The sequence below is a fragment of the Rattus norvegicus genome, chromosome 15 (genome assembly GCF_036323735.1).
Source record: "Rattus norvegicus strain BN/NHsdMcwi chromosome 15, GRCr8, whole genome shotgun sequence".
Taxonomy (NCBI): Eukaryota; Metazoa; Chordata; class Mammalia; order Rodentia; family Muridae; genus Rattus; species Rattus norvegicus.
The window spans coordinates 32,527,004-32,549,504 of NC_086033.1; the positions used below are offsets into that span (position 1 = coordinate 32,527,004).

At 51.3% G+C, this 22,501-nt stretch overlaps 3 protein-coding genes across 10 annotated transcripts in view; 1 reads left to right on the forward strand and 2 right to left on the reverse strand.

The window, feature by feature from the left end:
* The window catches only part of Zfhx2 (zinc finger homeobox 2), a 39,966-nt gene extending 25,249 nt beyond the window's left edge, over positions 1-14,717 (reverse strand). The window contains exon 1 of one of the 4 annotated variants that reach the window (XM_063274250.1): positions 14,608-14,717. The gene's annotated coding sequence lies outside the window, so the exon portion shown is untranslated. Of the gene's footprint in view, positions 1-4,983; positions 5,123-7,765; positions 8,083-14,607 lie in introns of those variants that run through there. The other 3 variants (XM_039093294.2, XM_039093293.2, NM_001098803.1) reach the window with 3 other exon arrangements.
* On the forward strand, positions 9,294-14,534 carry Thtpa (thiamine triphosphatase). 3 transcript variants are annotated; one of them, XM_006251970.5, is made up of 2 exons: positions 9,294-11,843; positions 12,935-14,534. In XM_006251970.5, the coding sequence occupies exons 1-2, from the start codon at positions 11,257-11,259 to the stop codon at positions 12,963-12,965; spliced, it is 618 nt and encodes a 205-aa protein (XP_006252032.1). In that variant the 5' UTR covers positions 9,294-11,256; the 3' UTR covers positions 12,966-14,534. The 3 variants fall into 3 exon arrangements, with proteins under 3 accessions (XP_006252032.1, XP_063130321.1, NP_001007683.1); XM_063274251.1 differs by having other exon boundaries at positions 9,294-11,803; positions 12,386-14,534; NM_001007682.1 differs by having other exon boundaries at positions 10,895-11,803.
* On the reverse strand, positions 14,525-22,389 carry Ap1g2 (adaptor related protein complex 1 subunit gamma 2). 3 transcript variants are annotated; one of them, NM_001427245.1, is made up of 22 exons: positions 22,224-22,277; positions 21,654-21,855; positions 21,057-21,181; positions 20,775-20,916; positions 20,574-20,670; positions 20,323-20,399; positions 20,101-20,196; positions 19,520-19,600; positions 19,256-19,354; positions 19,050-19,105; positions 18,783-18,896; positions 18,495-18,635; positions 18,361-18,415; positions 18,164-18,286; positions 17,481-17,570; positions 17,278-17,405; positions 16,947-17,051; positions 16,542-16,668; positions 16,324-16,459; positions 15,597-15,760; positions 14,798-14,896; positions 14,525-14,718 (listed from the first exon to the last, which is right to left on the reverse strand). In NM_001427245.1, the coding sequence occupies exons 2-22, from the start codon at positions 21,852-21,854 to the stop codon at positions 14,617-14,619; spliced, it is 2,358 nt and encodes a 785-aa protein (NP_001414174.1). In that variant the 5' UTR covers position 21,855; positions 22,224-22,277; the 3' UTR covers positions 14,525-14,616. The 3 variants fall into 3 exon arrangements, with proteins under 3 accessions (NP_001414174.1, XP_063129959.1, XP_038949762.1); XM_063273889.1 differs by lacking the exons at positions 20,323-20,399; positions 21,057-21,181; positions 22,224-22,277 and having other exon boundaries at positions 14,528-14,718; positions 21,654-21,784; XM_039093834.2 differs by lacking the exons at positions 14,525-14,718; positions 14,798-14,896; positions 15,597-15,760; ... (2 more) ...; positions 16,947-17,051; positions 17,278-17,405 and having other exon boundaries at positions 17,514-17,650; positions 22,224-22,389.
* Positions 22,390-22,501: the final 112 nt, after the last annotated feature.

Here is a 22,501-nt window from a genome sequence, read left to right on the forward strand (position 1 = left end):
GTGCACATCCACTCCCTTGTGTGCTCATATACACAGATGTAATAAATACCCACATACATATAAATTATGTATATAATATATATTAATCCTAGCACTAGGGAGGCAGAGGCAGGTGTATCACTGTGAGTTTGAAGCCAGCCAGAGTTACATAGTGAGGCCCTGTTTCAAAGACAATGATGATGGTGATGATGATGATGATGGTGGTGGTAGTGGTGGTGGTGATGATGATGATAAGCAGTAGTAGTAATGTAAGATGAGCTTAGAACTTGGGTGTCCCCACAGGGTGCTGCTCTTGGCTAGCACACAGTCTGAAGAGGCCTTTTAAGGGTTCTGCTGCCCATGTGTGTGTGCTGCTGCGCTCCTCTTTGAGCCTGAAGGTGGGTAGAGTTATTTGAATGGTAATGTGTGTGTCTGTCTCTTAGTGTTCAGAGCTGGAGAGATGGCTCAGCGGGTAAAGATGCCTGTGCTACAAGTTGGACAGTCTTGAGTTTGATCCTAAGAACCTAGAGAGAGATGGAAGGGGGCAACTAACTCCTCAAAGTTGACCTCTGACCTCCAACCTCCAAACACACATAATAAAAGATAATTTTTTAAACAAGCTAACAGTCTACACGTGTATCTATATTAGCATATGGACTCTGTCAAAGCAGTCTGTTGTTACTTATACAATGAAACGAAAGAGGTAACAGACTTGGGGCTGGGAAGCCTAGGAGTACCAATACCTCGGTGCCAAAGGAAAGCCAGAGCCTCAGCTTCTGTAGTCACACAGGCCCAGTGTCAGATTCTGCTCAGGTCTTCTCATGTGTTGCAAAGAACAGGAAGTAGTAGGTCATGGAGTTTTGTCTCTTCCCCCTTTCTAGCCTAACACTCTGGATATGACCAAGCAATAAAATAAAGACCACTTTCTGTTCGCACGCCTTATTTCCTGAAGTGGGGATATTTGAGTGCATTGCTCTTTGGGGTCTAGTGAATTTGCTCACGTCAGGCGGGCATGCTCTAGAGTCCTGAGGTTACACCTAGGTTGGCCCTAGCTTCCCATTCTGCAGTCATGTGGCACACTGCAGTGTGCCTGCAAATGCTTGGTGGCCGGCTGGCGGCTGGCTCAGAGTGTTTGGGGTGGTGGTAATTACTAGGATGGCCCATCCCTAATGAGTGTGATCTCGTTACACTCTTGCTGCTTCTAATGGAGCTAACCTCATTTCACAGCCATTAGCGATGGAGATGAGGCCCCGCCCACCGGCCCCACCAGCTGTAGCTCTCGCCGCCCGCCGCTTTGGCCACGTTCTTCCCCACTGCTCGCCATTACAGCTCACCTCTAGGGCGCCCTCTTTTTTTCCATGCCTTCCTCTGGGCTCCTCTCTCTGGTCCCCGCTGTTCTTCTCTATGCTCACCTTTCCCCTTGCCTCCCTCTCTGGGCTGCCTTACATTCATCACCCTCTACATGGTGTCGGCCTTCTGCATTTCCTTCTCCCTGTCTTCTTCGGCGCCCTTCCCCTGCCCTTCACCTCTGCTGTCCTTCCCCTCCCCCACACTGCCCTGTCTGGCCAGAGGACGGATCTCCCGGGGAAACCAGCAAAGGCAAACAAAATGCAGTGACTTCATTATATTGGTTAATTTGCCACTTCAGTTCTCCCATAAGGGTCATAACCAGCAAGGCTTGAACTCAGGACTGACCTGGCGCTGAGTTAAGGCCTTGATGTTTTCACGAAGGGCCACCCCCTCTCCCTGATCTTGGGCTGTCTTCTCTGGACTAGAGGGGTCTCTGAGGTCTTTTTCTCTGTCCATACAACCTTCCCTCACTTTTCATGCAAATTGTGAAATCGATCTCTCTCATCTCAAAGCTACCTCCTCCGTCTCTATCAGACTCTTCTGGCCCAATCTGTCCAGATCTTTTTAAAGGAAGGGGCTTAGGCTGGCCTTGAACTCCCTAAGTGGCTGAAGATGACCTTGAACTGTGAGTCCTGCTTCCACCCTGCAAGTGCTGAGATGGCAGGCCCACAGGTGCCGCCCAGTACCTGTTTCTCACTCTTGTCTGCCCTTTTCTCTCCACTCTCCAGGGCCTTATGTCCCTAAAGCACCAGGATGCAACTCTGGGGTTTCAGAAACAACGGAATTTGAAGAAGCCAGGGGTGGAAGAAGGGCTCCCATGGCCTGCAAAGGCCAGTTTTCTAAACATAGGATGGAGGGAAGAGGCCTGCGGGTAGAGAGAGGATATGGAAGTGAGGTACAGAGGGCCTTTGGCCTGGATAGCCAGCAAAGCAAGGAAGGAAAATTTTGAGTATGGAAATGAATTTACTCTATTTTTTTTCCCTACAAGGAAACAGTCCAATTGTCTGCCTTCCTTCATTAAGAAGTCAAATGACAGGGCTGGGGATTTAGCTCAGTGGTAGAGCGCTTACCTAGGAAGCGTAAGGCCCTGGGTTCGGTCCCCAGCTCCGAAAAAAAAGAACCAAAAAAAAAAAAAAAAAAAAAAAAGAAGTCAAATGACTGGCAACTGACTCTTGACCTTTTGCTTAAACCGAATCCCAAAGGGAGAGGGTAAGGGTAGTTAGCCAAGTGTGGAGGCTGCATAGGGGAAATGTCTACACTTACAGTAGACATTTATGGCCCACACCCATCGTGCCCCATTGGCTTGGCACCTCAGCGTGCTACAAACCCTATATGCGTATACCCTGTCCTACACAGGTTTCACACACCCTGGGCAATTACGGTCTCCTAATTGTATAGCACATGTAAGTCTGGTGGATGGCTCTATTGCAGAGCCAAGGCCTGGACCTTAGCTCTGAAATAATTCTGTACTCTTGCCCAGACACAGGAGGAATCTCCAGTTCTCTTGGACTTTTGGAGGTAGGCGGGGGAAGGTCGAGTGCTGAGCTGCCTTGGTAGGAAACAGAAAAGAAACCAGACATAATGCTACCTGTCTGCGATCTCAGATTTGGGAGGGAGAGGCAAGAAAGGATCAGGAGTTCAAGACCAGCCTTTGAAATGTAGTGAGTTTGAGGCCTGGGCTACATGAGACCCTCCCCTCTCCCTACCCCCTGAAAAAAAAATGAAGAAAAACTAAAAAGAATCTCTCTTCTCAGCATTCAGGGGGCAGAGGCAGAAGAGAGTCACTGTTGGTAAAGGCTAGCCTGGTCTTTTTTAGCAAGTTCCAGGCTAGCCTCTATATAGTAGTCTTGTCTCCAAAAAAAAAAAAAAAAAAAAAAAAAAAAAGCCACTATACCACTATTCCCTAACCACCATTAAAACTTTACACAGGAGTAGGACTGCCATCTGGACAGTGTCTCCAAATCTTTTACCCCTGCCTCCCCCAGCCAGGGGTGGGTGGGACAGGAATAGGCAGGGCAATTAGTTCACTAAGCTTTCCCAGGGAGCAAAGGGGCCCCGGGAAAGCGGGTGGTGGGATGCCTGAAGCTTACTGTGAGAAGCCTGAGAAGAAAGATGGAAAAATCAATGAAATGAGTTTCTAACAGTGAGGTAAAGGACCGCTGTGTCGACAGCTTGTCACCTGCCGCAAAATATGAGCTGCCCAAGTCAGTAGCGGGTGCTGACAGTACACATAGCTACTGATGTTCTCTCCCCTCACCCCCTTCTGCTGCGAGAACTTAATTATAAGCCAGGCCTACCAGAGCTCCTTGTGTCTCTCTCCCTTGTCTTCTCTGCTAGCTTTCTTAACTCTGATTAGAGTCTTTTGGCTCTCTATTGCAAGATCAGGCCACGCCATAAGCCCTGGTTGGCACCCTTTCTCCTCTGAGGTTTATTTCTGCAGATTTGCTTGGAGACTCATAGTGAGCGCTGTTATTTCATGATCGCTCCCCCTGCCCCTGACAGTGGGCAGTCAGATGTGAAGGTCATTTCTTTCTTTTTTTTTTTTTTTTTTTTGGTTCTTTTTTTCGGAGCTGGGGACCGAACCCAGGGCCTTGCGCTTCCTAGGTAAGCGCTCTACCACTGAGCTAAATCCCCAGCCCCGTGAAGGTCATTTCTTACAGGGTTGTTTACACCACGGTTTGGGCAGCAGCTAACTCCTTGTCCTGTGACACGCTCAGCCAAGGCTCACGTCACTGTGATCACTTTGAGGCAGGTGTTGTCTCATGTTCATTTATGGACTTTTGTGGTCATTGTGGATGCGTGTGTGCACACATCTGCACAGCTGTGTACAAGTATGGCTGATTCCGCTTTAGCTTCATGATAGGGAATAAGGTTTGCCTGCTCTCTGGAAACCCTGGACCTTTTCTGGAATCTGCCTCCTTACCCTCCTCTGTATCCTAGGCTCCTAGGATGGTTCACTCACATGATCCTGTTATTCCAGGTCCACCTTACTACCTTCAGCCCCCAGCACTATCTCTCTGCCCTGTTTCTGATTTCCTAACGTGACTGTATGCAGACAGGATAACTCTCAGACTCTGAGCATCTGCTCAACAGGTTATGTATAATGCCCGTTCTGTGTGACAGACACTGAGGTGTTACAAAACAATTAGAAACTAGAAGCAGATATGGTGACTCAGACCGCAAGAGATTGAAGCAGGAGGATTTCCTCAAGTTCCAGGCCAGCTTGGGCTACAGAGAGAGATTCTGTCTCAACCCCCAGCTCACTCTCCCTGCAAAAGAAACTGAATCCCCGGCTCAGAAGATAACTGACCAGACCTACGTCTCCCACATACGCCTTTGGTCTCTTAAAATAAAGAGACCCTTTCCCCGCCTTCATTTCAGCCAAGGATTACCGTGCCCTCCGGCATTTCAAAACTCTCCATGTTCTGTTCAGGCATCCGTTTACACTTGGCCACTCCTAACACCAAAACCAAGCTCTTGTGCGGCTTCCAGCAGCTCTCCTCCTGGCTCACAAAACCCTTCTCCTTTTCTGTTCCATGTTGACATTCTTTTTTTCATGCCTTTCTGTCCCACCATCCTAACTTCAGTGCCTACTCTCTCTTGAGGTCAGTTCCTCTTGCTTTTGTCAGGATTTAACAAGCCTAAGGCACTCACAGAGTAGTTTGTGACAACTGTCCGGTGCTAAGAATAGCTCCAGAGAAGCAAAGTCACTACCAGAGACAGGAGTCCTACGGATCTGACTCCATCAGACCCCTGTCCCACACGGGATGCAGAGGGCAGGCTGTTCCTGGATGGGTCTCAATATGGTAACGCCAGCTGCCTCTGACATCATGGAGGAGGGACCCTGTCAGGTTGCCAAGGCAACCAAGCAATTTATGACATCAGAGGCTTGAAGTGTTTGGTTCTCTCAGGGGGCTGGGAAGATTCAAGTTCCTGTCAGTTGCAGTAAATGCGAATTATACTTTTTCATCTCTTTTCTCTATTCTCCTGGCTTGGCAGTAAAATAGGAAGAGGCTGATGGAATGAACACTGATGAGAGTCTCGTCCCTCTCTCTCCATCTCTGCAATTTCTCTCCTCATAAGCATCTCTCTTTGAGGGCCCAGTGGTTGTCTGCCAGGCCATTTTGTCCAAATTGCTCACCCCCCGCAGTGCTTGCTCTCTGCCTCGGTCATGCTGTGCCCCCTCAGACTAGAGGCGTCTGTCTCCTTTGATGCCCCACTCTTTCCTCTTCTCCCTTTCCAGGGCGCTCTGCGGCTCTGATCTGCTCCCGCACATCCTGTCTTCCTTCGCCGTCCATACCTTCTTTGTACCATACCCTCTCCCCACCTCATCTTACTCCTCAGTTCGTCCCTTCCCCCACTGTATTAATTTCATATTGCTTTTGTTGACCCCCCTCCTCAGGAACACTCTCTCATCTTTCTCTCTCCTCCTGTACAGCTATTAACTCATATTTATTTAATTATTTCATTTGCTCAATTTTTCATTAATCGCTTCTTGGTCCCTCCCCTTCCCCACTCTTGGTTCTGCGTGGATTTTCATCGTTTCCTTTGCCCATACATTTAACTCGGGTGTTTACTGAACCTGGTTTCTCCTGCCATCACTTGCCTCATCTTTTTTATCCTCCTGAGCTCCTGCAGTCTGGAAAAACAATGATGGGTTTAAGCCCACGATAAACTCTCCAATCCATCATCCACCCTTGCCATTCTTTAGACTGAATGAACGCAGCCCTTGCACAAGATAGGGTTTTCTGAGAATAATAAAACCTGTCTCATAAAGAATGTTGCTGAACCCAAAGAGAAGAATACCAGGATCCCACGAGGAAAATGAGCTAAAAAGTGAAGAAAAAGCCACGGGGTGACCAGGTGGGGTGGAGCTCAGAGTCCCAGAGAACATTCCCCTTACAGAATCAAAGTTGACAGTTAGCTATGGCACTGATGGGTGACAGAGTTGCATGCTCCAGGAAGACCGTTACATTGATTTCTTGGCCTGTTTATATGCCTTCAGAAAACATAACCTCTACCTCTCACCCAGCCCTTTGCTTGTGACATCTTCTAAGGTTAAAATGCTGAGTGACAGGAGAAGGGATAAACAAACAAACAGAACACCCAACAACTTTGGTTGACCAAGGAGAAAAAGGAACAAAGATGGAGACGATACAAGGGGGCTCATCAGATAAAAGGCTATGGAAGCAGGGTGAAATAAACTGCTGAGATAATAAATGTATATACAATGGTAGAGTGGGGGAAGGGAGGCAAATTAAGTCAGCAGGGATGAGGTTTGTGGGGAAAGCTCCTGGAAAAGCAGAGGACACACTGAAGCCCCTAAGGCACATGGCAAACGAGGTATCAACAATGTCAGAAGTTCCAAGGCTTCCCAGCTGAAGCTGAACACCAGGCTGTTGTGCCCATGTTGAAAGGGTACTGAGGTCTTCAGGGGTAGACACATCAGCTCCATCTCCCTGACCGCAGACTACCACAATCATGGCTGATAAGCAAACTCCAAAGTAGCTGAAAAGGCCACAGTTGTACAGACAGACCCTGAAGGAGAGCAGTGGATGGCCAAACCGTCAGGCAGTCTAGGCGTGACACACAGGGACCGGGTGCGCGGATAGGATCACTCGGATGAGAAGTGTCACTGTCACAGAACTGGATATAGATGGGGTGGGGAGCCAAGTGAAAAATGGCACAACCATAGATCAGTGGGGGCGCAGGCACAGTGAGAAGCGTGGTCCAGAGCTCAAAAAATGATGAGGGGCATACGAGAGCGGATGGAGAGTCGGGGTGGCAGGTGAAGCAGGGCAGGCATGCTTCGCCGCCAATGGGGCTCCCCTCACCTACTTCAGGCAAAAATGAACATTAAAGGTATCCACTCCCCCTCCCACACGGCACCCCGGCGCGCTAGCCCATCCATCCATCAGCCCTTCCGCCCGGGTTTCTCCCCCATCTCGCAGCCAGCTGAGATCCTATGCGGGCTGCAGGCCCCTCCAGGCTGACAGCTCAGAGCCCTCTCACTCACCCCGGCCTCCCTTTCCCTCCAGGAACCCCGCTCCCGGTAGAGCTCGGCGCGGTACGTCTAGGCTCTCGCTGCCCTCTGTCCGGCTGGCCCTATCTCTCCCTTCTCCGTTTCTCCACCTCTGCCTCTCTTCCCCATCCCCACTCGCGCGCCCTTTCTCCCCAATACTCCTGTCCCCTTTTCCTCGGCAGTCTGTCCGTCCGAGTCCCCTCCCCCAGCCTCTTCCCGTCCCTCTCCGTCCCCTCCAGTAGCAGTCTCCCCGCGCCTCCTCTCTCCTGGATCTCGAGATTCGGAAGAGCATGGAAGGGAAGGAGAGTGAGAGGCAAAGAAGAGGGGGGGAAAAAAGGAAAAAAAAAAAACCAAAAAAAAAAAAAAAACCAAAAAAAAAAACAACCCAGCAGCATCGGAAATCGATGCACTTACACCTCAGCTGGAAGCAGGGACGGGAGTCGAACCGCGGCCGCCAAGCAGCGCGAGGCGGGGAGGGGAGGGGGCGGCTCTTGGAAGGGACTTCTCCGATGTGTTGATTCCTTTTTTGCCCCTCCTCCTCCCTCCCTTCAGCGCTCGCTCCGGGGCGTCGGGGACGGAGATGGAAAAATAAATAAATTCACGGCGGTGAGGGAAGTGAAAGAAAATAATCAATGCTATTTGGCTGCGGCTGAAGTGTTTTCCCGGCTTCGTGAGTGGGTTTCCATTGATTCACCCTGGGCACTGGCTTGCTCCCTGTCTCCTCCTCCTCCTCCTCCTCGCCCTCCTCCTTCAAGCCCTCACTCCTCCGCCTCATTCACTGGCTGGAGCCGAGGCGTCCCACACAATGGAATAATCAATACCCAGGCGCCCGGGGCAGCCCCACTGAGCAGGTGCAGCGACCCGCCCGCCGCAGTGCATGCTGGGAACTGTAGTCTGTAGGTCTCCGCCCTCTATAGACAGCTAGCGGAGTCTGCCGGGTGTCCCAGGACACAGAGACCTGGGTGGGGGCCAGGATCTTAGGGCGGGGCAGACCGATCATGTCCTCAGCCTTATTCCTTGACTCCCAAAGTAGGTCTACCCTAAGCCTGCCAAAAGGGCAGGTCCTTTAAAACTCTTGTTCCCTCGTCTTTATCCTGTTTACAGAAGTGTGTTTTATTTTTATTTTTTTGGTTTTCGAGACAGGGTTTCAGTGGGTAGTTTTGGCTGTCCTAGAACATGTTCTGTAGACTAGGCTTCTACCTCTACTTCCCAAGTAGAGCTTTTGGGAGGTCCATCATTATTTCACTCCCTTCTTCTAGCCTTATCGTTCCCACCCCCTTTTGATTACTAGAACATTCTGTTTCATAGCAATTACTCTGAAGTCTCTCAGTGCTGCTGTGTTCTTAACTCAGTTACATCCCTCCAAGTTGGGTAGGGAGCTGGGAGGTTTGGTTCCTTCTTTTCATCAGCTTGTCAGCTCATCAATGTTTTATATTCTAAGATTTTAAGATTCTAAAGCAGAACTGGGTGTACTGGTGCATACCTTTCATCCGGTACTTGGGAGGCAAAGGCAGGTGGATCTCTGAATTTGAAGTCAACCTGGGCTACAGAGAGTTCTAGGGCAACCAGGGCTACACAGAGAAACCCAGTCTCAGAAAGAAAAAAAAAATAGACTCTAAAGTGGAGTATACAGGACTTCATTTTATACTGGAAGAAAACACGGTTTCCCAGCTCAAGATTGTATGACCAATAAATGCTAGTAAGATCATGCAAATCTCAGTGGTCTGACGCAAGAGCCCAAGCTTGCTGCTGTGACATATTTTTCTCACCGGATAACAATAACAAGAACTACCGAAATTGAGGTTGGTTACAAAACCATTATTTTGAGTTTCTCAATGTAACAGTAAACTTTGTAACTGACTCTTTAGTCCTCATATAACTGAGGCAGGTGGAGTAGCATGCCCAAGAGCCAGCCAGGGTCTACTAAAGAGAACAGATGAAGATCGGGCTAATGAGAAGAGCTGGGGCCAGGGACTTGTTTCCTCCCCACTCAGATCTTTGGCTTTACTTTTCAGTTTTGTTGACTCAGGAAGCACTGGTATTTTCTGTGTTCTGTAAGATCCAGCCCATAGACCAGAAGCAGGCATTTGTTGAATGCCATCCCACGTTCAAAATGCCATGTCTGTAAATGCCAAGTTCTCGTAATGCTCCCTGCCTGTCTCACTCTTGGCCCAGGAGTGGCTGGAAATCAGTCTGTACAGGCTCTCCTCAAGCTGTGATTTCTTGCCCCAGCTTGCCCGATGGTGGGAAGCCAGGTGCACACCACTCTGCCTGACTACTGTTTGTACTCCTGACAGAGCTGCCTCCAGGACTGTTGGACTGAGTCTGGCACTCACTCGTGGCTTTTCAACCTGCCACTCAATTACACTTCAAGTCATTGTCAGCTTAGATACTGGCTAGGTGCTGTAGCTAGTTTCTGGTTCTTTACTTAGGCAGTTATTCTCATCTAGGCCTCCAGTAATCCCATCATATTCATTCATTCATTCATTCATTCATTCATTCATTCATACACTCTCTCATTAAAAAGAATATGTACCAGTGTTTTGTCTGTAGTACAGAAGGGTGCCAGAAGAGGGAGTAAGAACCCCTGTAACTAGAGAATGCTGGGAAGGCAATCCCAGAGCTCTGTGAGAACAGCAAGTGTACTTAAGTGCTGAGAATCCATCACTCCAGCGCTCCCATCACATCTCTTAATTCACATTCAAAACAACTTCCTCCACGGATACAATATTTCCTACTCATCTTTATTCTAAACCTTTGAACCAGTTTGTATTAGATCCCCTCTAAAGTCCCAGTAAAGAGGTAAGGGCACGTTGGCTCACACATGTAACCCAGCAATCACTCGAAGGGGAATCGGCAGTTCCAGGCTAAATTGGGTTACATGAAATCCTTAGGTCAAAACAACAACAGACCCAAAACAACAACATGCAACAACAACAACAAAAAAAAAAACTATAAAAATATTCCAAGTGGCTAAATTGAATTACAGGCCACCACCACCTGGGAGCCATAGTTTGTGTTTCATCAGGACCACCCACCGTCTACACTGGGAGGGGTTAGGAACTACCCTTCCCGTTCGCCACACCCCCCAAAGCCTTCCAGTAGAGCTTTAGGTAGATTCCGGCTGGCTGACACTAATTACATGTTTCTCATCACCATAGTGACGGGTGGCCACGAAAGGTGAGTTGGCCCTTTGGAACTACATCTCCCATCATGCATCAGGCCCAGAGTGCCAGGCTCACGCTAAGGCTCGAGATCTTGGCCGATGCCGGGGCTCCAGAAAAGATCCAGGATGAACAGCAGGCAAGAGGATGGTCTTGCTCCTCTTGCCCACCGGGTTGGGTCGTACGTAACCTAATAGACCTCTCAGGCCTAGCTTGCCATCGGCACCGCCACACCGGTCTAATATGGCCGCTGGTGCTGGGACCGGACTCGCGCGTAAAAAGCCAGGACTAAGGTCCGGAGCGGGAGACCGCTCCCGGCATTCCTCGCGGGTGTAGCGTGGGCACCCTTCCCCCACTTCCGGGTCCCGGGAGAAGGAGACCCTGGGGTCTTGAAGAGTGTCCGGAGGTTCCGCTGTATGGTGCTTAGGCGAAGAATGGCAGGCCCTCCTGGGCAGTGAATTCTGGCCTTGGGTAGCAAGGTGTAAAGAGAAGATAGGTCATCAGCATCACGGCCTGTTTTCTAGGGAGCCTTTCGGGTTATCAGTAGTAGGATTTAACTGGAGACTTGTCACCATTGTTGCAGCCCGGTGAGACCTTGAAGTAGAGCCTTGTGTCACTGGAGCAGGGCTCTGAGACAGTGTATATGCATCTTAAATTCATCCAGGACTAGTGGGTCTTTGATGACTAGTCCTCACCTTGAGCACGCAGTGAATTCTTCACAAAAGTGTGTTGCAGGTTAACATGGCCCAGGGCTTGATTGAGGTGGAGCGAAAGTTTACTCCAGGGCCTGACACAGAGGAAAGGCTGCAGAAGTTGGGGGCCACCCTGGAGCACCGGGTCACCTTCCGAGACACGTACTATGATACCTCTGAGTTAAGCCTTATGCTGTCTGACCACTGGCTGCGACAACGAGAAGGTAGTGGATGGGAGTTCAAATGTCCTGGAGTAACAGGTGTCTCAGGACCTCACAATGAGTATGTGGAAGTCACATCGGAATCTGCAATTGTGACCCAGCTCTTTGAACTGCTGGGGTCTGGGGAGCAGGAGACTGCAGGTGTGGCTGCTGTCCTGGGCCGACTGAAGCTGCAGGAAGTAGCTAGTTTTATAACTACACGAAGTTCCTGGAAGCTGGCCTTATCTGGAGCCCATGAAGAGGAGTCACTGCTCACAGTGGACTTGGATTCAACGGATTTCGGTTATGCCGTGGGTGAGGTAGAGGCCGTGGTGCATGAGAAGGCTGAAGTCCCGGCTGCCCTAGAGAAGATCATCAGCGTCAGTAGCATGCTTGGTGAGGGAGATAGGCCTCTGTATGCTCAGCAGAATGCTGGGTGAGGGAGACTGGCCCTTTGGGCTGTTTTTGTTTCTCACTTAACCTCACTGGAGAGTGAAAATCATTGTTGTAAGGGAAGTTTTTTTGTAGCGATTTTCTTGAAAAATCCAATTTGCGTACGCTTCTATAAAAATCATTCCCTATTCTTTAGTAGCTAATTTGGATTTCATTCTTCCCGGTTCCCAATCTTCATCCTAGTTGTCACTTAATTCTCCTAGTTCTATTTATCAGGTTTCTGCTTTGATCCTTCACAAACTTCCGTTTTCTCTTTCAACTTCCTACATGGTTATTTTACTACTCCTTTGGCTCTTTCTGTAGTCTTCTGTGTAGCCCAGGATAGGCCTTAAGCTTGTGATCCGCCCCAGGGCTGGTGTTACAGGTGTAGGTAGCCACACCCCCTCGACCATGCTTTCCGATTGGTGTAAAGATAAGAGCACCACATTGGTATGGGGGGCGGGGCAGTGGTGTACTCTGGCAGGTGGTTCTGTCTCCATATCTAGCTCTGAAATAACTCATCTGCCCACTTTGTGTGCCCCACAGGGCCTGACAGCCCTGGAGGGCTGAGCCTCCTTGGAAACCACCCGTGGTTTCCTGCTGTGGGTCAGCAGGCTGCTGTCCATTAGCGACACTGGCATCAGGCAGTTAGAGACGAGGTTCTGTGAGCTCCCCTCGCGGTTCCACAGTTCCAGTTCCGGAGCTCCGTTTCTCACAGCGCTTGGTTATCTTCCGTACTCCGCTGCGTGTGCTCCATTACCAAGCTAATGAGCTTCAGCCTGCCTAGATGGGCTTGAATCTTGATTGGGAGAAAGCGGTAACAAATGAAGTGAGTTTGGCTCCCCTGCCTCCGTGGCACAGGATGCTGCTTCACCATCTCTCATTGCTGGAGGAGAGGCACAACCCAAGTGGGTCTTTGCCGTGAGGGTCTCACCTTTGCAGTCCAGTGAGTGAGTGGGTGGGTTGGACAAGCTGCTTGATGACGTCTGGATTCTTAGTGCTTTGCAAATTTTGCCCTGGCCGGGTGGGCAGGGACCAGAACGGAAGCGTGTACAAGGGCTCAATCCTCTTTCCTCCTTGTCCCCTTGCCCGCAGGAGTGCCAGCACAGGAGAAGGCACCTGCTAAGCTCCTGGTCTACCTACAGCGCTTCAGGCCTCAGGACTATCAGCGCCTGCTAGAAGCAGACAGTTCCGGTGAGGCCACAGGGGACTCAGTACCGTGACAACAGTGCATGGAAGCAGGGTTCACTTCCTCAAAAGGATGGTAACCCTGAAGCTGCCATCCACACCCGGACCCACTGCGCCCCTTCCCTTTCAGCAGAGCTACTTTTCTCTCCAGCTCTGCCTGGTCTTTCACCCACACTGAGCTATCCTTCCTGGAGCCCTCCCTCACTGCTTCCCTCATCCGTCAGATGCAATCTGTGGGCCGCCCCTCTCCCCTGGCCGCTAAGCAGCCTCCATTGATTTCCGCTCGTGTTTATAGGATTTCCACTTAGCCGTGATCAGTAGTTAAGCACAGGGAAATCCCTTGCCACCCCCCCTCCCCTGGTCGATGCCATTGATTCTGCCAGAGGCTCTGAAGCCGCCTTACAGCTGAGTTAGGGATGAGGGGAAACAGTGGGGATTCCCCTGCCTTGGGGTGCAGGAAGAGTAAGAAGGTGGAGAAATGGTTGGGAACTCCTTAAGGGATCTAGACATTCTGGGCCTGTCACTGTGCCTGGAGGGTAGAGTGCCCTGTGTGGCAGTTCAGACATACATTTGCTCTCCAACCCAGAGAGGGGAGAAAGCAAACGGTCAATGTTGAGACAGGTTCCTAGGATTCCGGGAAGTCATTCTTGTGGAGAAGGCTCCGCCCTCGGCTCTTAGACACTGTTTCTCTCAGCTAGGCCTTTCTGCCCTCCTCAGGCTTCATAGACATTTTTTGTTGGGCAGGAGGCAGGCTGTCCATATTGCGGTGACAAATAAAGGGTCCGAGTGCCACCTGCTGGTGGCCCTCAGGGCTGTGTCCCAAGCTGAGGGCGCAGAAAGATTTCAGGTGAGCTGAGGCAGTGATGAGACAGGCAAGCTTAGCAGCCCGCAACTCCACTTGCTTCAAGCCATACATGCCTCTCCGCTAACTGCCACTTGGTGCCCTAGGATCCTCAGCTGCATGTACTGCGGACACACACTTTTAACAGTGCACCCAGGACCCCAGCCATATTGAGTAGCAGTCATGTCCCACTTCGAACGACGGAATAAATCTCTCCTTCCCCGGTGGCCATCAAAAACTCCCCTTTTGTGGACAGTCTTATTCAAACATTTTAGAACATACCCCAAAGTAGGGGGCTGGTTAGGCCTAGACTGGTTTCGGGTGCAAGCACAGTAAGGTAAACTGTGTCCTTTGGGTGAACTTTTAAGGAGAACCCTATTGACCATCCTGTGTCTATGAAGAATGAGTTAGCATGTGATTAAAAAAATCAGCTGCATCATGGGAAGGGTCATGCACAGTCAGGAAAGGCTTATAGAATCCAAGTCTGTCAGCGAAAATAGAAAATTATGCTACTTTGCAACTAACACCTTTCCCTGAGACTTTATCAAAGGGACACTGGGCAATGACCCTGGGCCCTTGAGTACTGTGATCATCACCCGTTTGCAGCACATTTCTAATCTGTATGGTCACTGTGCTTTTAAATAAAGTTTCCTTGCTACTTCGCAATTTACGTGTGCCTTTATTTCTATTTCTTGAACGAGACACCAAGAGCCTGGAGAAACCCAGGCCAGACACTGACCACAGTAAGTTACTGCCACGTCTCCACAGGCAAGTTGTCCACCTCGAAGATCTCCTGCACTGGCTGGCCAGAGTGGTTGTAGGTGAGGCGAAGCTTTAGTCGCAAAGGGGCCTAAAAGCAGGGAAGCAGAGACCAGGGTCAGGGCTCAGACCTCTCCTGCCCCTCTTAGCCACAGGATCTAACAACTCACCTTGTTAGGATTGAGGATTCTGAAGACCTGGGTGATGGGAGGACCACCCTGAGCTGGAATTGTGTTCCCACTGGGGGCCTGTAACTGCAGCTGGAAACTCTGAACGTGGGAGATTTGGGCAGAGCATAGTAAGGCCTCTGGTTAGGCTCAGGCAGTCCTCCACATCCTGGGGTTCCCACACATTTTTGGATGACACCCCAATAACTCCATCCCTCCTTTCTCATTACACTCTGCCTCCCACCCTCCTCCACTCCTTTCTGGCCTTTTCTCCTGCAGTGCCTGGGCCACCTCTGAGTGCTATTTTTTCTCCCTCTTTTTTTTTTTAAAGATTTATTTATTTATTTTGTATATGAGTACACTGTAGCTGTCTTCTGACACACCAGAAGAGGGCATCGGATTCCATTACAGATGATTGTGAGCCACCATGTGGTTGCTGGGATTTGAACTCAGGACCTCTGGAAGAGCAGTCAGTGCTCTTAACCACTGAGCCATCTCTCCAGCCCAAAGAGTGTAACTGACTCAATGTCTCTTTCTTTTTTTTTTTTTTTTTTTTTTTGGTTCTTTTTTTCGGAGCTGGGGACCGAACCCAGGGCCTTGCGCTTCCTAGGCAAGCGCTCTACCACTGAGCTAAATCCCCAACCCCTTTTCTCCCTCTTTTATCGAAACAATGTAGCTCAAATTGGCTTCCAAGTCACTATGTTACCCTCAGGTTGGCCGGTGAGTCTCCCTGCCTCAGCTTTCTAAGTTCTAGAATGATAGACCCGAGCTATCACACCTGTCTGAACCCCAGTTTTCAAACCTTGGGCACAGCCGCCTGGCAAACGAAGTGGGTAACAGCCTCCTCTGAGGAGTTGGTGGTGGTGGCAGTGACTAAGAGCAAAGCAGGGGTTTCCGAGGGCCGCATGAAGGAAAGATCCAGCTGTAGGCCCTTACGCTCAAACACTCTGACACTGGGGATTGGAGCTGGAGAAGGGGGAGAGGTAGCTCAGCGCACGGGCTTAAGATAGAACACGCATCCACTCACCCAGGAAAAACGGAGTGAGCCAGTCTTGACCCTGCAACTGCCCCAGATCTAATGACAAACTAGACAAGCTAAGGTTGGAGCTGACCATCTAGTTGGGGGAAGAGAAACATGGAAGTGTAAGGTAATCATGGCTGTGGTGAACCAAGTTAAGCAGGAGAGGGTAGGACAGATGGCATTTAGCTGAAGAGTGAGTGGAATCTGCTAGCCCTTTTGGGGTTGGGTAAAGAATGTGAAATGTTAAAGGTTTGAGGTGGAAGAATTTGGGGAGCTGAAGGAGCCAATAGAGGGGGTAGTGGGAAGTGATATGGACCAGACTGGAGTGGAAACAGGCCTGCAGACTGGGGTGAGAAATACAACAGGGATCATGAAAGAGGACCACGGTGGGATTGCCATGGAATGAAACTGTTGCCTACTGAGATGGGTGTCCCCATCCTTGGCTCAGAAGGAGAAATGACCCATCTCCACTCCACTTCTTAATGTGTCTCCCTTTGCCGAGGCCTACCTGGGGTTGGAGGTGCACAGGGAAGGTCGAGGAGATTAATTAAGGCTTCCCCTGGGGAAGGGTCCAGAGGAGGAAGGCGCTGAGCATGCCCAGAAGTGTCATCCAGGAGATCAAGCAGATCTAAGAGTTTGGTGGCCTGGGGCAAAGGGCGGGAGGGTCATGGTAGGGTGTGTACACCCACATAAGTCTTCTTTCCTCAGAGCCTCCCACCTTCTCACCTGGGGTTGTGTGGGGACAGGGGCTGTTGCTTCCAAGGGCTGGGCCCCAGTTTGCTTTTCCTTCCCTTCCTCATTAACTTGAGGGTCACTGCGCTCCACAAGAGGCATCTTTTCGAGGATGGCAGCCCTGAAGGGATGGAGTGCAGGGGTTCCCGTGTGAAGCCCATGCTTTCACAGAAGCATTTAGGAAGAAGACTAAGGACGTAGAGGGCTGTGGCATGCGGGGTCACAAGCCCCATTCTGACTAAGACAGGGCACCATTGCTGGACTTCTGACAACCAATGAGGATGGGACACCGGCTTGGCATCAACTATGGATGGGAGGCGAGCCCCACAAAGAGAAAGGTGGGACGAGAGCACTGGGAGAGGATAGTGTGAAGTTCTACCTGCAGGTTTCTGGACATACCTCATGTGGTCATACTTCTGGAAGAGTACGTTATACTCCACAGCCCGCTGTTGAAGCTCTATGTCCATACAGCTCCCGTAGATGGACACCACCTGGCGGATACGACTGGGCCACGGCGTGGCATGTGAGAGGCCATGGCAGTCGGCCTGCCCTTCCACTCCAGGACGAGAGGGAAGGGAGAGGCCTCACAGAGCAAGGAGACACTTGATATATGTGATTCAAAAGCAGATTCCTAAGGACTAGGTTGGGAGAGGGATGTGTGCCTGGGGACTTTGAAGACTAGTAGGCATGGCAAAAGGACATCTCTCATGGGACAGGAGCCCCTTCTTACTTGTTGTCTCCCTGGAGCCGGGTGCTGAGTTTCATGAGAGCCGTGATAGCATAGCCTCGAGTGGCTGGCAGGGACATGTGGGACTGGAGCACCTTCTCCAGTAGTGCCAGCACGTCCTCTTCTTCCACCTTCAGGTGTGGGCAACACGTCATGTCTGTCCTGATGAATCCTCCCCAGGGTCTCGCTCACACCTCAGGTCTCACCTGAAAAGGCTCCGTCTCCTCACAGTTACCTTCCAGCAGGAGGTCTCCATACTCGCCAATACACCAGGCCGCCACCTGAACCAGTGGTTGCTGGATGGGAGATGAGACACTGAGGGGCTGGTTGGGTGCGGGGTGGGGTCCTCTCCTCTAGACCCAACAAATCCCCTTTACTGCAATGCAAAGAAGGTGGGGTTGGCAGGGTAGGGAGGAGACTTTTAAGTTTAATAGGCTCCATCTTAGCATTTTTGGCTACTACTGCCCTCTGGTGGGCAAGCAACAAAACTACATAGCGTGATCACAGGACGGAGGCCTGAGAAGAAAACAGAGATGGTTTCTACCTACTCTACTCAAGTTGACAGAGGGAGTTATAGGTATCTTAGGCTGTCACCGTTAATCCACTTGGCACTGAAAGTAATAATAGAAGTGACTACTCTATGTGCCAACTTTTGGTCTCGAAGACAGCCTGGGAGGTAGGCATTTCTAGAACGTTGAGGACATGGAGCTTAGAGGGATTACAATTATTTATCTGGAGATGTAGCCAGTAGTCACCAGGGGCAGGACAGAAGCTTAAATAAAAGGTAGGCTTGGTCCTTGGTTCAATTTTCTATGCTTGTGGGGGAAAGCATTCAATTTCTAGAATTGAGAAGGCTGGTCAGCCGGACCTGGGAAGACAGGAATGATACCTGGGAGATATCCTCTGCTAACGCACTGTAGAGGCGGCGCACGGAGTAGGTATGCAGCTCCTCGGCCTCCCCAATCAGCTGGGTCAAGTTGGCCACTGCATCATCCCTCACATGGGTGCCTGCCTGGAGAGGGGTGGATGCAGCCAAGTCAGGGCTCTGCTGACTGCTGCCCAATTCCCTGACTACCCGCCTCTTACCGTGGTCAGCACGTGCAGAATGGTGTCTATGTGCCACCGCTTGCTGGGAGCAAACCTAGGGGATGTGGCTCATCAGCGCTGACACTGTCCCTTCCCAGGCCACACCCTCTGACTCCCAGTCACATGTCACTTACCTCTCTGCAGCCAACAGAATGCCTGAGGCACAGTCAGCCCGAAGATCAGGGGGGCAGGACTCCAGAAAGGCCTGCAGCTCCTGCATCATAGCTCGCACATTGGAGCTATTCACCAGGGCCAGGCTCAGCTCCAGGGCCCGCCTGGCGAGAGAAAGGCATCCGTGCAGATGGCTGAGCTCACCCTGTTCTGGCTTCCCTATTCCCAGATGCTCTTGAGCTGGTTTGAGTTTCGGCCACTGGGTGCTGTGTCCTCTGCCCTGTCCCCTTCTCCCTTCTCCTTCTGCTTACCTGCTAAGGGAGGCGTCCTTTTCCTGTAGACACTCTACCACGGTGGACCGGTGACGTTGCACAGCACTGTGGTCAGACTGTACCAGCTGCAGCAACGATGTCAGAGCTACATACCTGGTCAGGGTAAGAGAGGCCACATCACATGGGCGTACCAGCCTTGATAACCCGTGTTGCCTCCAGGATACCTAAGGGTTAGGTGGATCCGAAGGGAGGAATGCAGAGGGCCAGGTGGATAGTGGTACAATCTAGCCCCATACTGGCTGTTACCTGATATTCTTGTCATTGTTGAGCAAGAAACGACCGAGAATGTTAACAGCTAGAACCTGTGGGAGGAAGAAGGTGGAGACAGTAAGGGAAGAAGCCACTTGTTCAGTGGGATCTCCTCCATGATGGGGGTTAGGGAAAAGCCAGGGACCAGGACTAGCTGAGTAGGTGGGGCCACAGCAGAAGAGCACATGACTGTGTAGTGGTACCCGGAGGCCAGCTGCAGAGTGGATGGCCATGATGGTCAGTACTGTCTCCAACAGGACTGCGTTGCCTGCATTTCGGCTGGTGTCTGTGTTGGTGGCTACCTGTGCAGATGGGGGAGAGGTGCATCTGTACAGGGTTCCAGTGAATGCATGGACTTCGTCGGTTGGGCGGGGACAGAAAGGCCTCTTCGTGGTGAATGGTCCTCTGGGGAGTATGCAGGCCTGATGGACCCTAAGAAACCACAAGGCCTAAGGCGTGCCTCCCACCTGGGCCAGCAAGTCGTTCATGGTCTCGCTGCTTTCTTCATGGTTCCGTCCGAGGATCCGAAGTAGGCGGAGTATCTGGACCTGAGATTGGATCAGAGTGGTTCACAGGGTAGGGTCGTGGGCCCGAGGCAAAAAGACCTAACAGTGTAGACAACAAATACTGCAAGGGGCCCAACTCTTTCTCACCTCTACAGCTCCCTTAGATGAGCTGGGAGGAGGTCAGAGTTACATAGAGTTGGGGGAGTTTAAAACCGAAGGGTTTTTTTCTCTCTCTCTGTAGCCCTGGCTGTCCTGGAACTCACTCTGTGAACCCGGCCCACTACACACTCATGGGCCTCATTTAATCCACCTGCCTCGGCCACCATACTGGGCTTTGGAATAGGCCTTTTAATGGTTACCAAACTGGACTTTCTGGTAGCCACCTTTCATTTCCCCAGTCTTAGGACAACTAGGGCAATCCTGAGTTCACTACCTTCTTATTCAAGACATGGACTGTGACCAAACGGGAAGTGACCACTGGCCAAGGTCTTCCTGAGAAGCCTTCTCTGTTCTGGGAATACGGCAAGTAAAGCTCAGCCTACCTGCAAGAAGGGGTCGCTGACTCCAGAGATACTGTGCTCTGTGGAGTATCCTGTCGTCACCAGAGTCCGGAGGATCTGTACCAGCTGGGGCACTACCTGGAAGACGGGCACATCCAGCCTTGTCTGAGTTCTGCCTGTCTGTCTCCTCTCAACCATCAGTCCCAGTTGAGCACCCACCATCCACCTCTGCCTGCCCCACGGCCTGCCCCTTCACTAGCCCACCTTGCGAAAGTGTCTGAGGGCTGCAGGGTTTCTTTCACAGAGCTCCGTGATCAGCGTGATGGTGCCCAGCAGGGTGCCTGGGGTCAGGGCGGGGCAGTGAATGGTGGGCCAGGCCATGGGACAGTCTACTACGCGTGTGTTTGTGTGTGTGCACCGCCCTTATCCGATGAGCTGCTCTTCCTGATTTGCTTTTCACGTCATCTATTCATAGCCAGACCAGAAGTGGACAGTGGAGATCCCTGGACCCTTACCATGATGGCGCTCACGAAGCAGTTTGGTACAGGGTGGGAGGAAGATGTTGGAGAGCTCGGGGTCCTTCCGGATCATGTGCACTGCAGCCAAGATAGCCTGCAGAGGTCGAGGGCCTCAGAAAGGGCCACCACGTTAGAGGCCATGCCTCTTCCACGGCAGACTGAGAGCACGTTCTGGAGAGGCAAACGCCCACATCTCACCTTCTTACGCACATAGGGGCTGGGTTGCTGAAACAGCTTTTCCACCTCGGTGGCTAGGTCCCGGCACATCTCAGCAGAGCCCATGGTACTCAGAGTACACAGGGCCAGGCCTTGAACTGGCTGAATCCCTTGGCTCAGGTCACTGTAAGGTTGGAAGGATGGTCAGTCAAATCTGAGCAAACCAGTTCGTCGGCGCAGTACCGATAGCAGGCAGCCCCTCTGGGATTTTGCGGTTCCCACTCTCCCAGCGCCCTGATTTCAAGGGCCCCGGGACCCTCTCACTTCTTGATGCTGTTGGTAATGAGCAGATGGGCATCGTGTCTCTCATCCAATAGGAGCATGGCCCCAAGGTAGCCCACCCTCTTGTCTGTGAATCTGGGGGAGGCGATCAGTTTCAGGCACTCCATCTATAGGGAATGAGGCAGACCAGGAGGAGCAGGGTGAAACCACAGGCACTAACTTCCCCGCTACAACCTCCTTTAGGCCAGATTAACGTGAGGAATCATATTTCATCTCTCTGTAACCAGAGGCTTAAGTGTTGATCCAGATGACAGCAGGGTGGTTTCAGGGACCTGTGTAGGAGTAGAAGCTGGAAGAGGATGGGGAGGTGCTGAACGGGGCTGGCCAAGAAATCACTAGTAGGGTGATGGATAAAAGGCTCAGAAGCCAAAGGATTTAACTGGGCAGGGTGAGGCATGCCTGAAAACCCCCACACTGAAACGGAGGCAGGGTTTTCTCGAGTTCTAGGTCAATCGGGACTATACAGAACCTGTTTCGGAAACAAAAAATCTGGCGGAAAAAAAACACAGCGGGGGGTACAAATACAAAGGGGCGCAATGGCCATCTTCCTCAAAATTTGGGGCCATCCCAGGCCAGTACCTGTCCAAAGTGGGCGGGGTAGCCCAACATATGGACGTAGAGAAGTTTGGCTAGCTGGCGATGTCTCTGCAGGGGATCCCCATCGCGGAAGGAGGCCCGAATTTGGGCGCACTCCTTCTGGATCACCTCCCGTTCCTGGGCCTGCGTCTTGGCCCCACGAATCTCTTCGATTAGGTCCTGAAGTTTCAACGAAGGCACCATCCTGGGGACAGAGCCCGGGAGTTGGAAAGGCTTAATTTAACACGTTCTAGCCGGTTGGACAGAATTGCCCTGAGCCAAGATCTCTAAAGGATTGCGTTCCACCGCCGACCTAAAACCGTGTCCACTTTTACCTCCCACCTGGACCCGAGAGCCACTCTCCCGCCTCGCAAGGACATCCCCACTACGCATGCGTCCTTGCTCCACCCTGTGCCTGTTTCTACTGAGCCTGCGCTTCAGATCAGTCTATTTCTCACTCTCCTTCCCCGGCCAGATTCTCTTCTCCAGTTTTTCTCCTGGTTTTCTGCGCTATTGCCTTTGCGAGATTTCTCGCCCCCATTCCCACAGAAGGCTCCCCAGTCCCAAGCTCACCTGGCTCCGGTGTCAGCTTTGCTCTTCTACCCCCTACCCAGGACTTCCTGGTATGGGACAGAGCTGGGGTTGGTGCGCTGCTCGGGCCCTTCCCTCTTCCCCGCCTCTACCACGGGACCCGCCCCTCTAGGGCCTCCTTGCTGAGCCTACTTGAGATTTCTGACCTCTGGCCTCTTTGGTACTTTGATAAAGGAACCTAGAATTGTTACAGGACTATGGCTCCCCCAGGGGCCTCATTTTTCATCCGCCCCATCAGGTGACACTTGGGTCAGAAGCCA

Excerpts from the sequence above, each read along its gene's own strand:
- Thtpa (NM_001007682.1), top strand. The coding sequence starts at position 11,257 with ATGGCCCAGGGCTTGATTGAGGTGGAGCGAAAGTTTACTCCAGGGCCT. Across the intron at positions 11,804-12,934 it reads CAGCGTCAGTAGCATGCTTG|GAGTGCCAGCACAGGAGAAG; the intron begins GTGAGGGAGATA and ends CCTTGCCCGCAG.
- Ap1g2 (NM_001427245.1), bottom strand. The coding sequence starts at position 21,854 with ATGGTGCCTTCGTTGAAACTTCAGGACCTAATCGAAGAGATTCGTGGG. Across the intron at positions 18,416-18,494 it reads ATTCTGTTGGCTGCAGAGAG|GTTTGCTCCCAGCAAGCGGT; the intron begins GTAAGTGACATG and ends CACATCCCCTAG. Across the intron at positions 17,406-17,480 it reads AGGAGACGGAGCCTTTTCAG|GTGGAAGAAGAGGACGTGCT; the intron begins GTGAGACCTGAG and ends CCACACCTGAAG.